The sequence below is a fragment of the Thamnophis sirtalis genome, unplaced genomic scaffold (assembly GCF_051295495.1).
Source record: "Thamnophis sirtalis isolate CommonGarterSnake01/CBP01778 unplaced genomic scaffold, rThaSir2_p1.2 scaffold_7, whole genome shotgun sequence".
Classification (NCBI taxonomy): domain Eukaryota; kingdom Metazoa; phylum Chordata; class Lepidosauria; order Squamata; family Natricidae; genus Thamnophis; species Thamnophis sirtalis.
In genome coordinates this window covers 2,305,626-2,328,180 of record NW_028261387.1, presented here as the reverse complement: position 1 = coordinate 2,328,180, position 22,555 = coordinate 2,305,626, and the positions used below count along the sequence as shown (strand labels likewise).

Sequence of the window (22,555 nt, the reverse complement as noted above, 5' to 3'; positions counted from 1 at the left end):
AATTCTCTATTTTATTTTTAAATCTTATACCATACATTTCAAAACATTAAATGTAGCTAAATTAATTGCTTTGAGGTGAGAGTGTATATTTTTGCAAGACTACAAAATAATGTAAAATTGTGAAAAATATATGAAGTTACTCAAATCACATCTGTAGATCTATTTTTTTCCATAAAAACACATTTTTAGCATTATACAAAACTAATTATACAAAACTAATTAAATGGTTTCCTTATGTTCCTTTTAGAACTTTTTTAAGATCACAGGGTGGAAGTATTATATAGACAACATCTCTCTTCTCTGGCCCACTCCCAATTTTTCATTAGCTGAAAAACAATGGCTAATTAGGGATTGGTAAATGTATTTACATAGTGATAGAAGCAGTTATTTCACTCGGCTTATTTTCAAAGTCAGCTGTATTATATTGTGGCCTTAACATGCATTTTGTTTACCAGAAAACCTAACAGAGTTTTTATGTCTTATGTTTTGTTTAAACTAGAACTGCAAGAGTGGTTCTTATTTGGCATATATATTCTTTAAACTTAATATTTGTCTATTCTTATTCCAAGGAACTCAGAGTATTATATTACTATAGTTGCCCACCTATTTTGTTCTCACAACAATTTTTGAGTTGCAAAAGAGTGATTGGCCTACAATTAACTTGTGAGAGTTTTCCCTATGAATGGGATGTTAGATCCTCCTTTTAGTACATGTTCCAGTTACTAAACACAAATCTCTTGAGAGTGAGGAGTAATGCATTAGTGAAAATAGTATGTTTTCTGAAAATATTTGGCTTATGATTATCCCTAGAGTTAAGTTTTTTGGCATAGTTTACCAATATTGTAATTATGAATCAGATGAAATACAGTTCAGTGTAAAGCAATGCTGGTGATAACTGAAGAAACTTTTTAAGAATCTCAGTTGTACTTGAGTGCACCAAAGATGTTTTGAATGTAGCAATAGCAATAGCAGTTAGATTTATATACCGCTTCATAGGGCTTTCAGCCCTCTCTAAGCGGTTTACAGAGTCAGCATATCGCCCCCACAGTCTGGGTCCTCATTTCACCCACCTCGGAAGGATGGAAGGCTGAGTCAACCTTGAGCCGGTGAGATTTGAACCGCCGAACTGCAGATAGCAGTCAGCTGAAGTGGCCTGCTGTACTGCACCCTAACCAATGCGCCACCTCGGCTCTATATAATAACCCAACTGTAATATATCAACCAGAATGCCTTATTTCAGTGCCCAGAGGCATTGGGGTCTGTCTTGGGAACAACAAATGATGATTTAATTTTTAGAAGATTCAGCTGTTGTGGACTTTGAGACTGCTAGAGGGGCATTTTGGACTCATACTCTAGCTCAGTGTTTCTCAACCTTGGCCACTTGAAGATGTCCGGACTTCAACTCCCAGAATTCCCCAGCCAGCGAATGCTGGCTGGGGAATTCTGGGAGTTGAAGTCCGGACATCTTCAAGTGGCCAAGGTTGAGAAACACTGCTCTAGCTGCTGTTTGAGGAGCAGATGGCAAGCATAGCTGGGAGACTCCTGGCACAATCCCACCTTTTGCATCACTTGCACTCATTCTTGAATGAGAAGGCTCAGCTCATGTTCATTCAAGCTTTAGTAACTTCCTAATCGCATTACTGCAGTGCAGCCTACACAGGGCTGCCCTTGAAAGGTATTCAGAAACTCCACCTATTCACAATGTAGGAGTGCATGCAATCTCGGGTGCATCAAGGCACACCCATGTGACCTCACTGCTAAAGTGATGGCTCCCTGTATGCTTCTCAATTCAATTTAAGGTGCCAGTTACCACCTTTAAAGTCCTGCACAGCATGGATCCAGGATACATGTCTGTCTCTAGTGGTCTCAGCCTGTCATGCCAGATTTAAAGGATAGCCATGCTCTGGATCCTTCTCTGAAATAGTCTTCTAATGGGCCTCAGGAAACGTGCTTCTTTTGTCACAGTGCCTTTCTCCATGAAATCTATATAGCAATAGCAGTTAGACTTATATACCGCTTCATAGGGCTTTCAGCCCTCTCTAAGCGGTTTACAGAGTCAGCATATCGCCCCCAACAATCCAGGTCCTCATTTCACCCACCTCGGAAGGATGGAAGGCTGAGTCAACCTTGAGCCGGTGAGATTTGAACCGCTGAACTGCAGATAACAGTCAGCTGAAGTGGCCTGCAGTACTGCACCCTAACCACTGCGCCACCTCGACTCTGGTCCCGATCCTATTGTCCTTCCATAAGACCTGGCTTTCCCCCTCAGGTATTAGTGCCAGTATATTAGCAAGAGTGTAAGATGTATATTTTGGTATTGTGAGTTCTTCTTTGCTTGGGGCTATTTGTCAGCCACTTAGATTTTTCTTTTAAAAATATCCATAATAGAGTTTGCCTTTCTCTTGTACTTCTGACCTATATTTCTCCTGTACATTTGACCTATATTTCTCCTGCATGTTTGACATATATTTCTTTAATATTTTTGACAATGTATAGGCCAACAGTTGACTGTAACAAAACTGTTTCTTGATTTAGGTATTTACTCTTGATGTCCCAAATCCATTCTACCGCTGTTATAGTCCCAACATAGAGAAAACAAATGATAATGTCATGGAACAAATTGCTGAGCAAATTGTTACCTTATGTGCTACTCTAGAAGAAAATCCAGGAGTCAGATATAAAAGGTAAGTCTGGAAACACTGTTTTTATACCATTAAGGGTTTATTGAGGGTTATGTTAGCTTAATATAAATGGAATTCCACGCCTAAGCAATCTGGACATTAAGTATATTATTTTGGAATGTGAAAAGGATCTTAAATTTCTTTATGCATTTGTTAAACTTCTACACCGCTGCTATCAAAATCTACTGAACGTGCAGGAGATTGAGTTCTATTGTCAAGTTACGATGTAAATTAAAAGCTTTTATTTTTGACTGTCAGGAAATTCAGGACTAGTTGAGGTCAGGGAGAGTTTTGAACCAAAAGCAAAATATTGGGTGGAATTGTTAATTCAAATTCCTAGGTTTCTGACGGCATCTTATCACTCATTAACATTTTTTTGTTTTCCAAAACAAAAAGATAGAAAATTGTAATTCCATTGTAAGATAGAAAAATGTGTTGTCCTAGTCAAGTGGCTGATAAATATTGCTTTTGTGCCTAATTCCTTCCTTTCAACTCATCTGATTAACAGCAAATAGCTACAGTTAAATAGCAGAGCGGTTGACATTTACTGGTAGTTCGCAACTTGTGACATTCATTCAGTGACCGTTCAAAATTATGAATGAACAAAGGGAGTTATGATCCTAGCCTGAAGTTACAGCGGCTGCAGCACCTCCATGGAGACGTGATGAAAATTCAGACACTTAATAGTGTGCCTGCCCTTATGACTGCAAGGGTGTTGCAACTCCTGCATCCTTATTTCTGTCCCATCTAGGCACCCTGCACAGTGATACTCAGCAGTAGCAGCATTTGTCCATGCTGCCCAGCTGACTTTCACCACCTCAGTCCATTCCCCAAGCTGATGATCCTTTCCCACTCTGCAAGTGGGCTTCCGTTTCCCTTGGCAGCCCAGCTTTGCAAGTAGGCATCCCTTTCTTCTGCAATTAGAAACTTTCTGGTCTTCCCCAGTTCTTGCAAAAATGGGATGGGTGGAAAGTTGTTCTTGTGTTGCTTTAAAAGCCTCATTCCCCATATTGCATGTGCCCCATTTCTTCTGCACATTGTGAGGGCTTACAGATAAAACGGGATGCAGAAAGTAAGTAAGGCTTCTTCCAGAGGGGGAAAAAAGCCGGCTTGGAGAACAGCTCAAGACAGTGACGGTCAGCTGAGCAGTTGGAATGGCTGCCACTTGTGCTACTATATAGACTGGCCAGCAGAGATGGGGGGAAGTGCTCCTTACTTGGGGACTTTTTCCACTTGACAACCCATAGCGTGCAAATCACAATTAGACATTCCCGGTTTGCAGTTATTGAACAAGGCAGCCGTTGGGTGCCTCACCACAATGATTTACAATCGTAATTCCAGGCTCAATTGTGTTCATAAGTCAAGGACTACCTGTATGCGCTGTAGATTTCCCCAACTGTTAGCTTTCAAATAAGGTGTAAACTTACAATTTAAATTTGAATAGCCGAGGTGGTGCAGTGGTTAAATGCAGCACTGCAGGCTATTTCAGCTGACTGCTATCTGCAGTTCAGCGGTTCAAATCTCACCGGCTCAAGGTTGACTCAGCCTTCCATCCTTCCGAGGTGGGTGAAATGAGGACCGGGATTGTGGGGGTGATATGCTGACTCTGTAAACCGCTTAGAGAGGGCTGAAAGCCCTATGAAGCGGTATATAAGTCTAACTGCTATTGCTATAATCTGTACAGTCCACATTGGCTTAAAGCAATCTCCAGTGCATAAATATGTAATTTTTTTTTTAATTTCTGCAGGACTGAGTGGATGCTTTTTAAAAGATCCATTAATGAGCTAATAATGTTAAAAGATAAATATTTGCATTCTTTTTCTTTTCAGTAAACCTTTGGATAATGCCAGCAACCTTGCTCAGCTAGTTGAAAAAAAGCTTGAAAACTTTTACAAAATTGATGAGCGAGGTCAAGTAAAGGTAAGGGTGAAAGCTCAGTTTTCTCTCGAACGATAAGAGATAGCTTCTTCCTCTCAATCTTTTGGAAGTACAGCTGGGCAAGAAAAGTGCCGTTACTGCGGCAGTTTTTATTGAATTGTTTTGAAATATACTCTTAGAAAGGAGTTTTTGCTCTTCTATCAGTGGAATGTGAAATTTACTCACGGTTAAGAAGCTGCAAAAAAAGAAGAAGAAAAGCAAGCAAAAACAACCAGAGGGGGAAAACATAATTGCACTGTTGAGACCACGTAACTTCTGCATATAATTTCTGTTTCAATAAAAAAAACTGACTTGGGGATAGCACCATTCTTTCAATGGAAGAACGTAACACGTGTTCTTCATAGAGAACGGAGTAGAGTATCAAATCCTGTTCTCTCTGAATATTATTTTCATTAGCGTGTTGTGGGTGGTAAAGGAGCATTTTGGTTTTGCTGTCTGATGCTTCTTAACATTAGTTTCCATTGCTATCGTTTCTAAACTCTGCTTTCTCTTTCCTTGGGAGAGCTATGTAGGGAAGAGACTTTAACAGTTTTAGAGAAAATTGCACATTAAATTTTAATCAGCTTCCTGTTCTTCTTTTCTCTGTAACCAATTTCGTTGCATTTAAGTACAATGACAATAAAGATTATACTTACTTATCCTTATTGAGTTCCAGCCCCACTAAGGTTGAGTGCATGTTGTGTTCTTTTAACTTGCTTTGTCTTTGTATTTTAATTTTTTTTAGTATTTTTAAAACTGTTTTTATGTAAGCCGCCTGGAGTCCTTCGGGATTGGGCGGCATACAAATTCATTAAATCTTGAATCTTATTGCCAAAAAGGTATGTCAGAGTTTCTTTGTTTTTTTATCTTAGGGCAAAACTAATTCCCAGCTGTTGATAATTGACCGTGGCTTTGACTCTGTGTCTACTGTGCTTCATGAGCTGACTTTTCAGGCAATGGCTTACGATCTGCTACCAATTGAAAACGATACATATAAGCAAGTATAACTTTATTTTGATCTTTATACGCTAATCGCAGATTTGTAGCTTCAAACTGCAACAGCTTAAAGATGCATAAGCAAATATACAATTTTGTATTCAGGCTCTCTTTGTCTATCAATAGTTTAATAGTTCCCTTTATTGTTATTGCACATCATACGATGAGATTAAATGGTGTACATCATACGTAAGAAAACCATAAAAATAAAACAAAAACACACACCCTTCACATTCTGTACAATTGAATTGAAAACCCATCATACTGCATTAATATGCAGTAGAATTCAGTATAGTTACTGCTCTGAGACAGAAGCTGTTTTTCAGCCTATTTGTCCTTGTTTCCATTGTCCTGTGGTTATAGTTCAAAAAAATGGGTGCCAAGGATGAGATGGATCTTTAAGAATGTTTTGAACTGTCTTAAGGCAGCGGGAGCTATAAAGCTCTTCCGAGGAGGGGAGAGGGCAACTAATGATCCTCTGGGCAATGATGTCAACCCTCTGGAGAGCTGTCCTATCCTGCCATTGTCCTATCTGCCATACACAAGTGCAGTAAGTTAAAATGCTCTCTTATGGTGCAGCGGTAGAAGGTCACCAGCAGTTCTTCATTCAGTTGTTGTTTTCTTGAGAATCCTTTATTGTCTGAATAATATCCCAAGAAGTAAAATGTTTTGTGGTGCAATCTGATTTTGTGGTGCAATCTGACTCTTGGAGCTGGGAAGATTCTGGCATGCTCCTTATGGTAACAAAATCCCCAGTCCCATGGAAACTTAGCGATTTTTTCATTTAAAGAGTCACAAACCCATGGTGGGTTCTGCACTGGAGGCAACAGAAAACTTTCTGCCTAAATATGGTGAGAGAATATTGCGTGAACCCTTTAGTACAGTGGTTCCCAAACTTGGCAACTTTAAGACTTGTGGACTTCAACTCCCAGAATTCTCCAGCCAGCTCTGCTGGCTGGAGAATTCTGGGAGTTGAAGTCCACAAGTCTTAAAGTTGCCAAGTTTGGGAACCACTGCTTTAGTATAATATGCCACAATCTGAGCATCTAACTAAGATAGTTTGAGTCACATGGAAAACACTAAAATGAGAGCGGTATGCCGGGAAAGATACCAAAGAGGAAAATCATTGTTCTCTAGAAACCCATTGTTACCCATCTCAAGTTTCCCCCAAACCATGCAGACGATCCAGTGGGCTTTATGGGCAGATGAGACAAAGTGGAATTTTGGCCTTTAAAGTGTTTGAGGGGGGAAAAAACCACATTGTGGTTTTTGTATTCTAACAAAATAACTTCACCACAAATATGAAGCATGGCAATGGGAATATCATGGTTTGAGGCTGTTTTGCCGGCTTAAGATCTAGATGGCTCCTAATCATTGAGAATATTCAGTGCATTCTGTATCATACCAGCAAATTCTACAGAGCAATATTAGGTTATCCATCCAGACGCGGAAATTTAAATGAAGGCGTATCATGTGTGACAATGATCTAATTGGAAAAATGGCTAAAGCAGAGGAAGGTTTTTTTCCCCCTTTGGAATGGCTAAGTCAGAGTTCTGGTCTTAACTCTGTTGAAATGTTGTCGTATGACCTAAAGCATATAGTAGGAGGTATTTATTTCTACAAATTTCTACAAACTTTCATAGATTTTTTTTCCAACAGTTACGGTTAATATGACTTAATATATCCAACAAAGTACACTATTTTGTTTGTTTAAGCAGGATCTCATTATCTACTGAAATTAAACAAAACTCAGATCACATTGTAGGTCACAGTATTTACCATTACATTGTATTCTAATTATAGATACTTTTAAAGGGTTGACTTTCTCTCACCACCATATCATCATCCATTGATTTATCGTAATCGTGAAAAGAATGATTTAGCCTATAATCTTTAAAAGTAGCTGCTAGTGATTAATATTTAGAAAGCATGGCGGGACTTATTTCTGAGTAAAGTTGTATATAGCATATGATTAGGCTACAACATTTCAGTATCTTAATGTCCAGTGTATCCCATCAACATATGTTGCTCTGATGTACTTTTGTGCATATTTTCATTTTAAGCAAAAAATAGCCTATGAAGTATTTCTTGGGAATACTGTCTTCTGATTTCACTGCCGAAATGACATTATTTGCAACAGACAGCTGAAAAACTGAGCATTTGTATGTTTTATGAAATGCCTTGCTTTGTGTTTTGAACTAACCTGGATTATCTGTTTCTTGAGAACTTCCACATGTATTTTAATTTATTTCTCAGGACAGCCAAACATGATTTGGCTAGAGTTCAAAGAAATGTATCCTAATGCAGTGTTTCCCAACCTTGGCAACTTGAAGATATCCGGACTTCAACTCCCAGAATTCCCCAGCCAGCATTTGCTGGCTGTGGAATTCTGGGAGTTGAAGTCCGGACATCTTCAAGTTGCCAAGGTTGGGAAACACTGTCCTAATGTATTTAGAGGGCAATAGATCATGGAACATTGTTCTAGAGCAGTGGTTCTCAACCTGTGGGTCGGGACCCCTTTGGGGGTCGACCGATCCTTTCACAGGGGTCGCCTAAGGCCATCGGAAAACACATATTTTCGATGATTTTAGGAACCGAGACACCAATTTTATGGTTGGGGGTCACCACAACATGAGGAACTCTATTAAAGGGTCGTGGCATTGGGAAGGTAGAGAAACACTGTTCTAGAGAGCACTTTTAATAGAAGCAGTACCTTTGGTGAGATATTTTCCTCTGTGGCATAATTTAAATTAATAATCAACAAGCCATTATGCAATTGCAGTACTAATTCAATCTCTCTGTAAACTCCTAGAATGGAAAGACTTGATTTCTTGAGAACTTCCACATGTATTTTAATTTATTTCCTGGAACAGCCAAACATGATAGCATTTTTGTTCCTAAAGGCAGCTTAGAATCATTTAAATATGTTTTTTTTAAATGACATCTAAACAGGCCTCAGATCTCACTGCAGAAATCCAAGAGTAAGTTGTTGGTATGTATGACTTATGTAAGTGTTTCCGAAGAGATTGTAGGGACATAAGGGAGTGGCTATGAACCACCTCTTTCTGGATTAGTAAAACAACAGTGTCTCTCTCCAAGATTTGCATAGTTATTCATCATTTGTTCTCGGTTCTTTCTGCCTGCTGGTGAAGTGACATTACATGCATCCATGTGCACAGGCAGCCTGGAGTAGCTTTAGAAGGAACTACCATATTTTTCGGAGTATAAGACGCACGTTTTTTCCTCAGAAAAGAGGCTGAAAATCTGGGTGCATCTTATACATTGAATACAGCATTTTTTGCCTCCCGAAGCCCTGCCCCCTTCGCAAAAATGCCCGTGCATACCCTTATGGAGGCTTTCAGAGAGCTCCTGGGGCTGGGGAGGGCAGAAATAAGCAAAAGATGGGCCATTTTTGGCCTCCCACCTCCCAGGAGCACTCTGCAAGCCCCCCCTTTTTTTGGAAAAAATGGGCCTGTTTTTGCAAAAAACGGGCTGTTTTTGGGAAGTTTGCAGAGTGCAAAAATGTTTTTTTCCCCTTTTGGAAAGCTCTTTAACTGATTGATGAGAATTAGATTGATCAAGTGCTGTGCCAGCAGAAACAAAATCAGGTGCTGCAGATTGTCAGCGATTTCCTTCTCCAGCACATGGATAAATACACCTGGAAACACCTACCTACCTACCTACCTTCTCTCTCTCTCTCCCCCCTCTCTCCTACCTACTGTATTTCTCTCTCCCCCCCTTTATCCACCTACGTACCTACCTTCTCTCTCTCCCTACCTCTCTCTCTCTCTCTCTCTCCCTACCTCTCCCTACCAACCTACCTACTCTCTCTCCCCCTACGAATCTACTGTATTTCTCTCTCTCTCTCTCTATTTCTTTCTATCCCTCTACCTACCTACCTACCTACCTACACCCACTCTGTCTCCCTACCTACCTACTGTATTTCTCTATCTCTCTCTATTTCTCTCTCTCTCTCTCTCCCTATCCCTTTAACTACCTACCTACTTACCTAACTACTCTCTCTCCTTACCTACCTACTGTATTTCTCTCTCTTTCTCTCCCTCTCTATCCCTCTATCTACCTACCTACTTTTTTTTTTTAATTTGCTTCTTCAAAACCTTGGTATGTCTTATACTCCGGTGCGTCTTATACTCCGAAAAATACGGTACATGTCTCAGGGAAAAGAGGAGCTTCCTACACAATCCTGTGCATTCATAAGGAATTACCTTGAAGAATTTGCCCAGCCCTAATATCTGTATATCAAATATAAACAAGTGATTAGTGAGAAACTATAGTGATAAAGCTATTAGTGAGCAACTGTAGCATTCAGCTAGATGAAATGCTTCAAGAGTAGTCAGTACTTTATTTAGTATTATAGCCATGAGATAACTTTTGTTAAAACTAACTTTCAATTTTCCCCTCTTGTATTTCTACTGCTTTCTGGTTGAATCAGTTTCTGTGAGTTTCTATGCATATAAAGTGTTTCGTGGCATAACTTTAGTACGCTCTGTAGTATTCCTTCAGTCTTTAGTAATCTGCTTACTAGTTGGAAATGTAATGCTAAGCATGTTAGCTATAAATATATGTGAATTAAATAGTTATTTTATCAGAGTCTGCTATGATTGCATGTGAAGTTAATATTTGGATTATTTATTTATGTAAAATAGAATATTCTGTGCACAACAGGATATTAAAGAACTGAGTGGTGTCAAATTCAGTGTACTAAAGGAGAAGCTAGGCACTCTAAATAAATGTATAATTGAGTTTAGGGAATCTGTGTTGCATTTCAGTTCACACTGTTTTATATGTGGTGTTGTAACTTAATATAATTATACTTTCAGCATAAACTTTCCATATGGGATATTTCCTCCACATTTACTTAGGGACGTAGGCGATGCTTAAAACTGCAGCACTTCATGAAAAGTGCAACTGGTTTTTCTCATCAGATTCATCAGGTTCTTGATACGTATTCGAAATAAGAGCTTTGTAATACTGCTTTTCCATAATTTTTGAGATATCTGTGCTAAAAATAATTTGTATGTTTCGCCTCATAGATTAAAATTAATAAACTGCTTTTTAAACACAGGTATAAAACCGAAGGTGCAAGTGGGAAGGAAAGGGAAGCCATTCTAGAGGAAGACGATGATCTTTGGATAAAAATGAGGCACAAACATATTGCAGATGTTTTGGAGTAAGTGTTAAAACCATTGTAAGCACAGTTATGGAATAACTCTGCTTACAGTGCTTCATTGTGTGTATTCAAATACACTTTTTACCAGGGGTTGGGAACCCACAGTGTTCTGTAGATATATTAAAATATAAGCACCTCACAAAGTTATTTGATGGTGAAATATCCTGTCCTCCTCATTTTGTTATTTTGGCCGAACGAAAAAAATTTTTTTCTCACCAACCTGTGGTATTAGGTACACATACATAATGTGTGTTTGTCTGAAACGGATTTTCTTTAACGGGGGTTCTTCTGAATTCTAGAATTCCAAGAGAAAGCACTACAGGTTCTATGAAAGATCATGATCATTTCATTCATTCATTCATTTATTGAATTTCTGTGCTGCCCAATCCCGGAGGACTCCGGGCGGCTTGCAGAATGAAAAAAGAATTAAAAAGAATTATTAAAACAATGGGACACAACAAGTTAAAAAAGAACACAACAGACACCCAATCAGACGAGGCTGGACCACCATCAAGGGGTCAACAGCCCCAGGCCTGCCGGAAAAGCCAGGTTTTAATGGCTTTGCAAAAGGCCATGAGAGTGGGTAGGGCCCGGATCTCCGGGGGCAGCTCATTCCAGCTCATTCAGAATTTTTTTTTCTAAATCAGTGTTCACACAAAAAAAATTGAACATTTGCTGAACTAGTGGGGGTCTTTTACATGCCACATCTCAGCTTCCAGAGTTCTCTGAGATCTGAAAATTACTCAGAAGTTTCTCCTGGATAAAAAGGTTGAGACAATGCTTGTCATTAAGCAAATAACATTATAGACAACTGTTCTATGTATGTTTAATTTAATATGATTTCTTTTAAACTTTCAGAGAAATACCAAAACTTGTGAAAGAAGTTTCTTCAAAAAGGAAAGCAACAGAAGGCAAAGTAAGAATTTTTGTGTTTATCTTCAATCCTGCTACCTCTCCAAACACCTCTATTTTTTAATAGTTTATGAATTTTCTACAATAAATACCAAATTGTTTGCAAATGCTGGTAATTTATATCATTCCTTTCTTATCTCCATTCCTTTAATTTCTGGATCTTGTCTAATATTCCTGTTCAAGACTTCCAAAGTCAATATAAGTAGTAAAGGCTTGTCTTGTTCCTTTCTTTATATATAAATTCTCTGTGTACTCACCATTTATAAATACTTTGGTAATTATGTATAAAATGCTCTTAGTACTTAACTATTTTGACAAATGATTAAAATCCTAGGTAGGCTTAAAGTCCATAAAACATATTCCGACAATATTGTTACTTTATCTACAAGACAGTAATCTTGCTAATTTTCTTGTACTCTGTGTTAATAATAATAGCACATAGACTTATTTACCACTTCATAGTGCTTTACAGCCCTCTCTAAGCCGTTTACAGAGTCAGCATGTTGCCCCCAACAATCTGAGTTCTCATTTTACCCACCTAAGAAGGCTGAGTCAACCTTGAGCCTGGTGGGATTTGAACTGCCAAATTGCAGGCAGACGGCAGTCAGCAGAAGTAGCCTGCAATACTGCACTCTAACCAGTGTGTCACCGAGCCTCTATATAATGTTATTTCCTGATCTTTGGATGAAAAAATTAAGAGAACAAAAAGAAATGTTAAATATGAAATATTTGAATTGACTTTACAATTGCTTCCCCCCCCCCAGATATCATTAACTAATCTGGCCCAACTTATGAAAAAGATGCCCTACTTTCGCAAGCAGATTACTAAGGTAAGCAGAAAATTATATGACAAACTGGGAGAAAACAGTTTTTAAAAATATAGTTAAAAAGAAAATAAATCAGCAATGAAAAGGGAGAAAAAAGAAAATGGCAGAGGGAGGAAGTGAAGGAAGAGACAAACTTGAAAGTATACATTTTTCTGAGAGAAAAAAAATACAAAATATTATAAACATCTATTCAGTATTTCTATCCAGAATGATATTTATATGAAGGTAATTTATTATAAAAATTCTTGTTAGCTATATTAATAATGATCAGGTTTGAATATATCCCTTACTCATTGTACGGTTCTCCAGTGTTTTTTGTTACCCAGACACATCACACATAAATACCATAATTTGTAGTAAAAAAAACCTGGCAGCTATCAGTTTCTTATGTATCAATAATAATTGTCATGTTTAATATGGCTATTTTATAAAATTGGTGAAATTTCCTTGTTAGTAGGTGAAGAAGATGGAAACCAATTTTCAGAGCTAGCCAACAGTTTTAACTTATACGATCTATTTAGCTCACAGCAGAATGATTGAGCTTCGATAATTCATACTATATTGGAAATTTTGACTTCTTTTTAAATCCTGATTATGGCCTAAAACTGTGCCCAAATTATGCTGAGATAAAAGCATGACTATAGATATACCTGTATTAGTACACCATGTATTGTGTATGAAAACCATGATTTTTAGGTAGTTTTGTATTTTAATTAAAGAGATCTTGTATATTTATTATGGTTATTGTTGGAGCAGATCATAGTTTATTTACTCTTGCTTTTAGTAATTTAAATACCACTGCAGACCTCAAAGGATTGTATAACTGTTGATGAGTCTCAGGGATTTAATGCTTACATTTTGTGATTCTGAACTTTCTAATTTGCTGCAGTTGTTTATATTAACCCTCAAGAATTCCTATTAACAATATTCTGAATTTCATTAAAAAAAACCAATAATTTACATTATGTCATGATAAGCCTAAGCATGTCTTCATAAGAGGTACATCATTCTAAGTTCAGTAAGCTATATTTTCTTCTGACTATTACAACTATAGTCTCAGAAATAAAAAAGCCTTGATTATACTGTAAGTCTTGTTCATTTACAACAGCGTCTGCCTAGAATAATGTGATTGCTTTTTACTTACATCCAAATATTATCATATCGGTTTTAGGAAATACAAATGTTTGTCAATGATTTTTTGAATTGTAAACATAATTTAGCATAATTCCAGAAAAAAAATAAGCTTTCCCCCCTTCTGTTTTGCAGCAAGTTGTGCACCTTAACATAGCTGAAGATTGCATGAATAAATTTAAGAGTAATATAGAAAAGCTGTGCAAAGTGGAACAGGTATGTGAAAGCATTCAAATATCCTGGGTTTTTTATGCTAGACAAATCCTAGCCTAAATTAATATTTTTTTATCCATCCATACATGCATCGTCCCGACTTGGTCAGTTAAAAAAGAAATCCATTATTAACCAAAGTACACTTTATTAAAGCCAAGTGGTTACACAGTAGCAAAGTCGGATCTGAAGTTTCGTGCCTCAAAGCTCTAATTAACTTTTTCCACCTTCCCCATGGTTATCTCAAATTGTTCAATTATATTCAAACAAATTGTTTTGGTAAAAGTCCCTGGCTTGGTGGGCTAGTTGATGTTGCATTCCAATCCATGACCTTAGTTCTCAGCAATTCCCAAGGAAAGGCACCAAGAGTAATTTCGATTTCCCTAATTCCCAGTCTCCACCCTCTTCCTCCCCGCAGCTCCTTCCCCCCATAATCTATGGCAGACTGGCATCTGGCGAAGTATGGCTGGTGCAGCAAGATGGCAGTCCTGGCACTATCCATCTGTCTAATTTTAAAACTGCCCATCTACTTCACAGAGAGAAATCACTAAAGTGATATTATAAAGGGGATCCCTACCTTTTTAAAGACAGTCTACATAGGATGAAATAAATAGGAAATGCTGCTTTTCTGTTTTGTCCAGCAAAACATGAGAAGATTGTTCCATCACGCCTGGAGAACCGAATAATGTTGGAGATGGGACTCAGATACTTCTGAATGGTTTGGGGTCTAGATTCAGCCCTCAACTTTGCTTCATAGTTTACCTTAAGATGAAGTAACACTTAACATATGTGAATATTGACGTGACTTGAGCAGTGCACTCTTTTCTAGGACAAAAATGTGGTTTGCAGTCTTTTTAGCTCATGGATAATTGGAAGGGCCTTAATTGTATCAGATTCTAAACTTTTGGAAATGAAATTGCCATAGTGTCCCATTGTTAGTTTTTAATTAAGGGTAGGAAGAGAACAAGCAACACAATGATTTATTTATAAAATAGATACGGTGAATTCAATTCTTATAATGAACTTCAAGATTGACTAAAACATGTTTCAATGCAGCTCTGTTTTATTTGCTTCTGATATTTTCAGAATGTTTGGAACCTAGCAAAATAATCCAGTAAAAGTTATGTGTGGGAAATGGGACTTTCACTAAAAGTTCAAATGTGACAAGAAACTCCTCAAAATTCTATAGCTGGAATGAAGGCTTAAATACAAATACAAATACAATAGCAGAGTCGGAAGGGACCTTGGAGGTCTTCTAGTCCAACCCCCTACCTAGATAGGAAACCCTATACCATTTCAGACAAACGGCTATCCAACATCTTCTTAAAGACTTCCAGTGTTGGGGCATTCGCAACTTCTGGAGGCAACTTCTGTTCCACTGATTAATTGTTCTAACTGCCAGAAAATTTCTCCTCAGTTCTAAGTTGCTTCTCTCCTTGATTAAATTCCACCCATTACTTCTTGTAATGCCTTGGAGAATAGCTTGACTCCCTCTTCTTTGGGGCAACCCCTGAGATATTGCAAGACTGCTATCATGTCTCCCCTAGTCATTCTTTTCATTAAACTAGACATACCCAGTTCCTGCAACCGTTTTTCATAGGTTTTAGTCTCCAGTCCCCTAATCCTCTTTCTTGCTCTTCTCTGCACTCTTTCTAGAGTCTCAATATCTTTTCTACATCGTGGTGACCAAAACTGAATGCCGTATTCCAAGTGTGGCCTTACCAAGGCATTATAAAGTGGTATTAACACTTCACGTGATCTTGATTCTATCCCTCTGTTTATGTAGCCTAGAACTGTGTTGGGTTTTTTGGCAGCTGCTGCACACAGCTGGCTCATAATAAATGGTTGTCCACTAGGACTCCCAAGATCCCTCTCACAGTTACCACTATTGAGCAAAATGAAACCATTGTAATATTACAGTGAAGATTATGCTAAAATTATTGCTGTATTTTCTTGTTTATAATTTAGGACTTGGCTCTTGGAACAGATGCTGAGGGACAGAAAGTGAAAGACTCAATGCGGGTTCTCCTTCCAGTCCTGCTTAATAAAAGCCATGATAGCTATGATAAAATAAGAGCTATTCTTCTCTATATCTTCAGCACAAATGGTAAGGTTTGCTTCATATACAGTTCAGAACCACTTCAGCTTATAATTTGATATTGTAAATATATGATAAAATATAGATGTGGTGAAGCATTACATTTATCATATAAACCCTCTGAAAGCTATAGTTACTATTTTGTAGTGTCAGGAGCTCTTAAGATGATTGCTAATTGTACATTGCTTGTTGTAGAACTGGGTTATTAGAAGAAAATGTTTCTGAATGCATAAAAATAAAAACATGGCTGTGCTAGACAGTACTTCGGCAGGCCCCATCATTTTTTGAATCCTAGGATAATTTGATTTCACTGCAGTTTTAACAGAAATTCATTTGGCAATATACATTATTTAATTTGGTGAGATTGCCAGGAAAGCAGGAGATTGCATTATTCTCTGAAATAGAGAAATAAGTTAGGAAAGGAAACGATAGGAAAATAAGTTTCAGGGAGGGTGATGAAAAATCATGAGAAATACTATTTAAATGATGATCTGTTAAAATCATGAAAATAAAAATTATTACATTTTGAGTAGTATAACTAAGAAAAGGTGATAAACACTGGCAAGATGGAAACATTCAGCATGGTATAATTTCCTATGGCATATAAGGTTTTCACTGATAGTTTAACGCAACTTACAATTTACTCTACACAGTTGTTGTTGATTACTAATTCAAAATGTCACATTTATCAAAAAGGAACAACCCAAGAAAATTTGGACAAGTTGATCCAAAACGTACAGATAGAAAATGACAGCAACATGATAACTAATTGGAAGTACCTTGGTGTGCCTGTCCTCACTACAGTAAGGAATACAAGTTTTTTTCCCTGAAAACTATCTTACTTTTCTTATTTTCAAGGTTCTCATACCGTACATTAGTTTGTTTCTCAGTCTTGCAAATTTTTATCTTCTCGCTTAATTTTTCAAATTCCTCTGTTAGCAGTCATTATAATTAGAACAATTTATTAAAATTAATGACAATGAAAGTTTGAAACACAGTCAGAGATTCCCCCCCCCCCCCGGAATATAGATTAATAGCACAAAAAGCTGTTGATCATATTGAATTTATAAGAAAGCATTCCAAAAAGTTTTATAATGGTCTCAATAACCTAATAAAAGGTTTGCGTAATTATCTCAAGTTAAAGTGGATATAAAGATAAACCTCAGATGTAATGCTTATCTGAGGGCAACCAATGTATTCATAGTTGATAGGAAAGCTGAACTTACAACTATACCGGTCTCATATTACTACACTGTGCCTGAAGACATTTGAACTCTGAAGCTGGATCGTACATATTTTCTTATTGAATGGAATGGAGCATTACAAGAGAAATGTTTAGTGGAATCTCAGGCTATGGTAGATAATTTAGGTTTATGAAGAACAAAGCAGTTAGCTAAGTTGCAACTTAGGAGGACTACCTATTGTGGATTTTTGTTTGAATATCTGATTTCTTAGATGATAATAAACATTTGACTTTTTAGTCTGCAATGCAACGAAGGCCATCAAGAAGGAATCGCCCTTCAGAAGGAACATTTCAGCTTTCTAGATGGACACCCATTGTTAAAGATATCATGGAGGTAAATTTTTCATGAAGAATGCTTAAGCAGAAATTTTAAAGAGAGCACGTGACTGTGTACGTGTAGATTTAATGGAACAATTCCTCACTCTTAGCCATGCTGTATCCTTGGTTTACAGAAAAAAGTTATTCTGCAGAATATGAAAGACTACAGATGTCCATTTCTCTTCAACAAAACTTAACTAATGGCATATTTGGAAGACACACACACACTTTTTTATTCAGTTCTTAGCATTTGAGTAACATGCAGAAAGTACCTTCAAGAAGCCAAATAGTTTAAAAGTCCCAGAATATATTTAAATATTTAAAATACTGAAAAAAGAAGTGCTTTTCTTCAAAGATTTAATAGAAAGCTATACACAAACACAAACACACACACATACACATACACACTGTACACATACAAACACACACACGCACGCACACTGAACTCTAATAAATATTGCTGGAAATATACAGCATTTTTCATTCCTTAAATTGACTACATATCTAAAAGCTCTGTCTTCCTCTTAATATCAGTGTAGAAGTAGAAAATTATTTAGTTTTATGAACAAGATGCTTTGTCTTGGAATAAGAACATGAAGTGATAAATATTTGGAATGCTGAACATAAATTATGAAATGACTATGAAATGTCTTTTCATTGCGAAAGTGCTTCATAAATGGCAACTTCCGTTCCGATCGTTTGTTAATGTATTGCCCATTAATCTAAGAATTTTTTCTTACTGTATACAGGCTTTAAACCTGGTTGCTGGTTACAGGTAATGTGAATCTTTGAATCGTATAACAGGATCATATTTCTTTGCTTTCTAGGATGCTATAGAAAATAAATTAGATTCAAAAGAGTGGCCTTATTGTTCACAGTGCCCGGCACCCTGGAATGGTTCAGGAGCAGTGAGGTTAGGAATTTAAATGTACTTGGCACAATTGCCCCTTGTTTTCCCGATAGTTTGTTTGAACAGTTCTTTGTCCTTCCCTTTACAGTGCTCGCCATAAACCCAAAACTAGTTACTTGGATGAACGTAAAGGTGGTGCAAAGTTGATTGTCTTTGTCATTGGAGGCATTACGTATTCAGAGATCCGTTGTGCTTACGAAGTTTCTCAGGCATACAAGTCTTGTGAAGTTATTATTGGTAAGCCTTCTTTTAAGAATAGTTTTATTGCTTTAATATATAAAAAAGAGGGGAAAACTTTCAAAGAAACAAAGATAGAAACACTGAAAATGAAATAACACAAACATATTATAGGGAAAGCCATTCTGCCTATCTTTTGAATACAGATAATTCTTGTGATATGACCATAATTGAACCTGCCCATTATGGTCACATGACACGGCAGTCATTAGGTGAAACATCTCACTTAACGATCTCCCCATCTTTGCTCTCCCTAATGAAATGTTAAATGAATGCGTGGATCATTAAGCGGAGTGCAGGGTGCCTCCTGGATAGGTGGGCAGGTTGGATAGTTGGAGGCCTAGCCCAGGCACAGGTCATCTTGCCCTGGTGCCCCCAAGGCCTTCCCCACTCCCAAGATGCCCAAGGCTCCACTTCCCGTGGCACTTAGCAACACAGCCACATTTAAGGCTGTTTAAAAGAGCCGAGGTGGCGCAGTGGTTAGAGTGCATTACTGCAGGCTACTTCAGCTGACTGCTAACTGCAGTTCGGCTGTTCAAATCTCACCGGCTCAAGGTTGACTCAGCCTTCCATCCTTCCATCCTTCCGAGGTGGGTGAAATGAGGACCCAGACTGTGGGGGCAATAATGCTGACTCTGTAAACCGCTTTGAGAGGGCTGAAAGCCCCATGAAGCGGTATATAACTGCTATTGCTATTGCTGTATTACAGCATTCCACAGTCACATGACTGTTTTGCAATGGTTTGCCCCAAACCGGCATTTTGGGTTTTCGGCAAAACAGTGTCCATAACAAACAATGAGTTTGCACTTAGGACAACTGCGTTTCCTTAATGATCATTTGCATATGATTTCTGCTTTTGCTTAATAGCCGCCACAAAAAAGAACAAAATCTTACGATTTGTGACTTTTTACTTTGCATTCTTCCCATTTTTCTGCTAAGGTAAGTTCTAGAAAGGTCTAAAGCAGTGGCCTCCCAACGCTTTTGGGCACCAGGGACCGGTTCCGTGGAGAGAGGTTTTTCCGCAGACCGGAGGGAGAGTGGTTTCATGTGATGCCTGCATCCCACGGATGGGGCTTTGCTTGTTTGCATGCTGAGGACCGGTGCCAGTCCACAGTCCTAGGGTTGGGGACCCCCCCTTTTCTAAAGGGGTGAGTAGGACAAGGCTGGTTTATCTTGCCTTTCTTTCTCTCTCCCCCCCCCCTTCTCTTTTGCATGGTTGCTGTGCGGTTCCACCCGCCAGGTTTTTCATTGCAATGTACAAATAGCAATATTTATACATTGCAATGAAGAGCCGAGGTGGTGCAGTGGTTAAATGCAGCACTGCAGACTACTTCAGCTGACTGCAGTTCTGCAGTTCGGCTGTTCAAATCTCACTGGCTCAAGGTTGACTCAGCCTTCCATCCTTCTGAGGTGGGTAAAATGAGGACCCGGATTGTTGTTGGGGGCGATATGCTGACTCTGTAAAACCGCTTAGAGAGGGCTGAAAGCCCTATGAAGCGGTATATAAGTCTAACTGCTATTGCTAATAGCATTCAGACTTACATACGGCTCCATAGTACTTTACAATCCCTCTCTAAGCAGTTTACAGAGTCGCCATTTGCCCTCAACAATCTAGGTCTTCATTTTACCGATCTCGGAAGGATGGAAGGCTGAGTCAGCCATGAACCAGTCAGGATTGAATTCCTGGCAATGGGCACAGTTAGCCTGCAATACTGCATTCCAACCACTGCACCACCCATGGCAGAAGCATCTTAAAAGGAAATGGGGAAAGGAATAAATGAGGAAAATCAGATATACCATGCTGGAGTTTAGGAACAATGGTGCACAGAAGTCAGTTGCATGTCTAACCAGTTTTTCTGAACATCTTAAGTCAGTGTTTCTCAACCTTGGCCACTTGAAGATGTCTGGACTTCAACTCCCAGAATTCCCCAGCCAGCGAATGCTGGCTGGGGAACTCTGGGAGTTGAAGTCCAGACATCTTCAAGTGGCCAAGGTTGAGAAACACTGATCTAAGTCCTTACTTTTCCTGTTCACATTTAACTGCTGCGGTTACGAATGTTTGCCTTATTTCTGCATTCCTGATCTGGACTACATACGTTTCAGCTCTGTATTTAGATACATTTTCCAGTCTTGTCTGACGATTTTCAGGCTTTTTTCTGGCTCCTGAAAATTGGTTGAAAGAAAACCTGGTTCCAGTGAAAAAAAATGATAAATTGTTAACAGTTGCAAATTTTTGAATGTTGCTTGATAAACTTGACACTTTACTTTAGAAATCAAGTTTGATCTAGTGGTTATTAAGGCATCCAGAACACCTCTTGAGTTCTAGTCCCGTCTTCGGCATGAATGCTGCTTGGTGACTTTGGGCCAATCACTCTCTCTCAGTTCAATCTACGTCACAGGGCTGTTGTGGGGAAAATAGTAGTAGTAGTATTAGGTAAATTTGTTGCCTTGAATTATTTATAAGTACATACTTATACGTATAATGAAGTGACAATATGAACATCTATTTAAAAAAAATTGCTATGAATGTCCCTACAATTGCTTTCTCCTTACTCTCTAATTACAGTGTTTTTCAACCTTTTTTGTGCAAAGGCACACTTTTTTCATGAAAAAAATCACGAGGCACACCACCATTAGAAAATGTTTAAAAAATTTAACTCTGTGCCTATATTGACTATATATAAAGTGTTTTTCCCACGGCACACCTTACACTATGTCATGGCACACTAGTGTGCCACGGCACAGTGGTTGAAAAACACTGCTCTAATAGAACTATATCAAGTTTTCCATGTTTCGTTTTTCTTCTGCACATTAGAAAAACCCTAATCTAGTCTGCTATCAGTGATGAATGTGGTAAATTAATGTTCATGAATGCGTTGTGTGTTTTGTTTCTTTTACCAGGATCCACTCACACTGTGACGCCTAAAAGACTTCTGGATGATGTAAAAGCACTTACTGTAACAAAACCAAAGGATAGTGTGTATTTGAAGGATGAGTAGAAACAGTGAGACATTCACTTCTGCTGAACTTAACAGATAAAAAAAAAATCATGCTATAGATATTATGGATGTAATCTAGCTGGACATAAGCATTTTAAAGACCCCTGGTTTCACTGGAAGAAAACAGTTTAACTGTTTTTGCAACTTCATTTTGAAATCAGTGGGTATTTAAGAGCACTCAGTTTGAACTGGGCTGTATTCTGTGTACATATTTTACAAATAAGTGTTATTTAGAATTGTTTTTTTTTATCATTTGAGATTGCTGCTTTTCATTGTGGTGGGGAATGGGAAGATTGTCAAAATGAAGTGCATGCAACAGCTTGTGTTTTTATATTGTTTTGCGTTATATAATAACTGACTTTTTGTTGTGAAATATTCACTGTAGGGAATGTTCATCACTACAACCTATTACATTAAGACTTGGAGAACATGTTTGTATATATGCTAATAATTTCAATAATAGTGTACACTTTCTATCATGGAAACATGTCTGTTTCTAAATATGTGGTTATAAAATGTTATTAAATTAAACTATGGAAGAAACTTAAAATATAAAGTTGTAACACAATTTCACAATTAACAGATGTAGAGCTACAAAATTCTATGCAACTTCAATTTCATTGAAAACAGTTTGCAGTAAACTACAGATAAAAAGTTAACTTCTTTTCTGAGACATTTGATATAAATTATAAAATATATGTGTCTGGGATTGCATGGAACTTTTATGGTATTTGGATAAAATTCGGGTATGTAATAAACACTTTACCATAATTAAAGAACATTGGAGAATGTGTTGTCTTGTGTTTCTAGAGAATCTTTAAAGACTGCAGTATAGACCAGTTGGTCATTTCCTTCCCTCTTTCTTTCTTTGGAAAACTGCAGTAT

The 22,555-nt window shown here is 37.8% G+C and overlaps 1 protein-coding gene across 1 annotated transcript in view; it reads left to right on the top strand.

Moving 5' to 3' along the window:
- Nucleotides 1–22,461, top strand: part of STXBP3 (syntaxin binding protein 3) — a 36,363-nt gene extending 13,902 nt beyond the window's left edge. Inside the window, exons 7-19 of the mRNA XM_014066819.2 lie at nt 2,536–2,684; nt 4,511–4,601; nt 5,471–5,595; nt 10,681–10,785; nt 11,644–11,701; nt 12,462–12,527; nt 13,791–13,871; nt 15,834–15,972; nt 16,660–16,766; nt 17,445–17,540; nt 18,352–18,437; nt 18,523–18,671; nt 21,573–22,461. Coding sequence (XP_013922294.2) covers nt 2,536–2,684; nt 4,511–4,601; nt 5,471–5,595; nt 10,681–10,785; nt 11,644–11,701; nt 12,462–12,527; nt 13,791–13,871; nt 15,834–15,972; nt 16,660–16,766; nt 17,445–17,540; nt 18,352–18,437; nt 18,523–18,671; nt 21,573–21,670 — 1,350 coding nt within the window. The 3' untranslated portion in view covers nt 21,671–22,461. The remainder of the gene's footprint in view (nt 1–2,535; nt 2,685–4,510; nt 4,602–5,470; nt 5,596–10,680; nt 10,786–11,643; nt 11,702–12,461; nt 12,528–13,790; nt 13,872–15,833; nt 15,973–16,659; nt 16,767–17,444; nt 17,541–18,351; nt 18,438–18,522; nt 18,672–21,572) is intronic.
- Nucleotides 22,462–22,555: the final 94 nt, after the last annotated feature.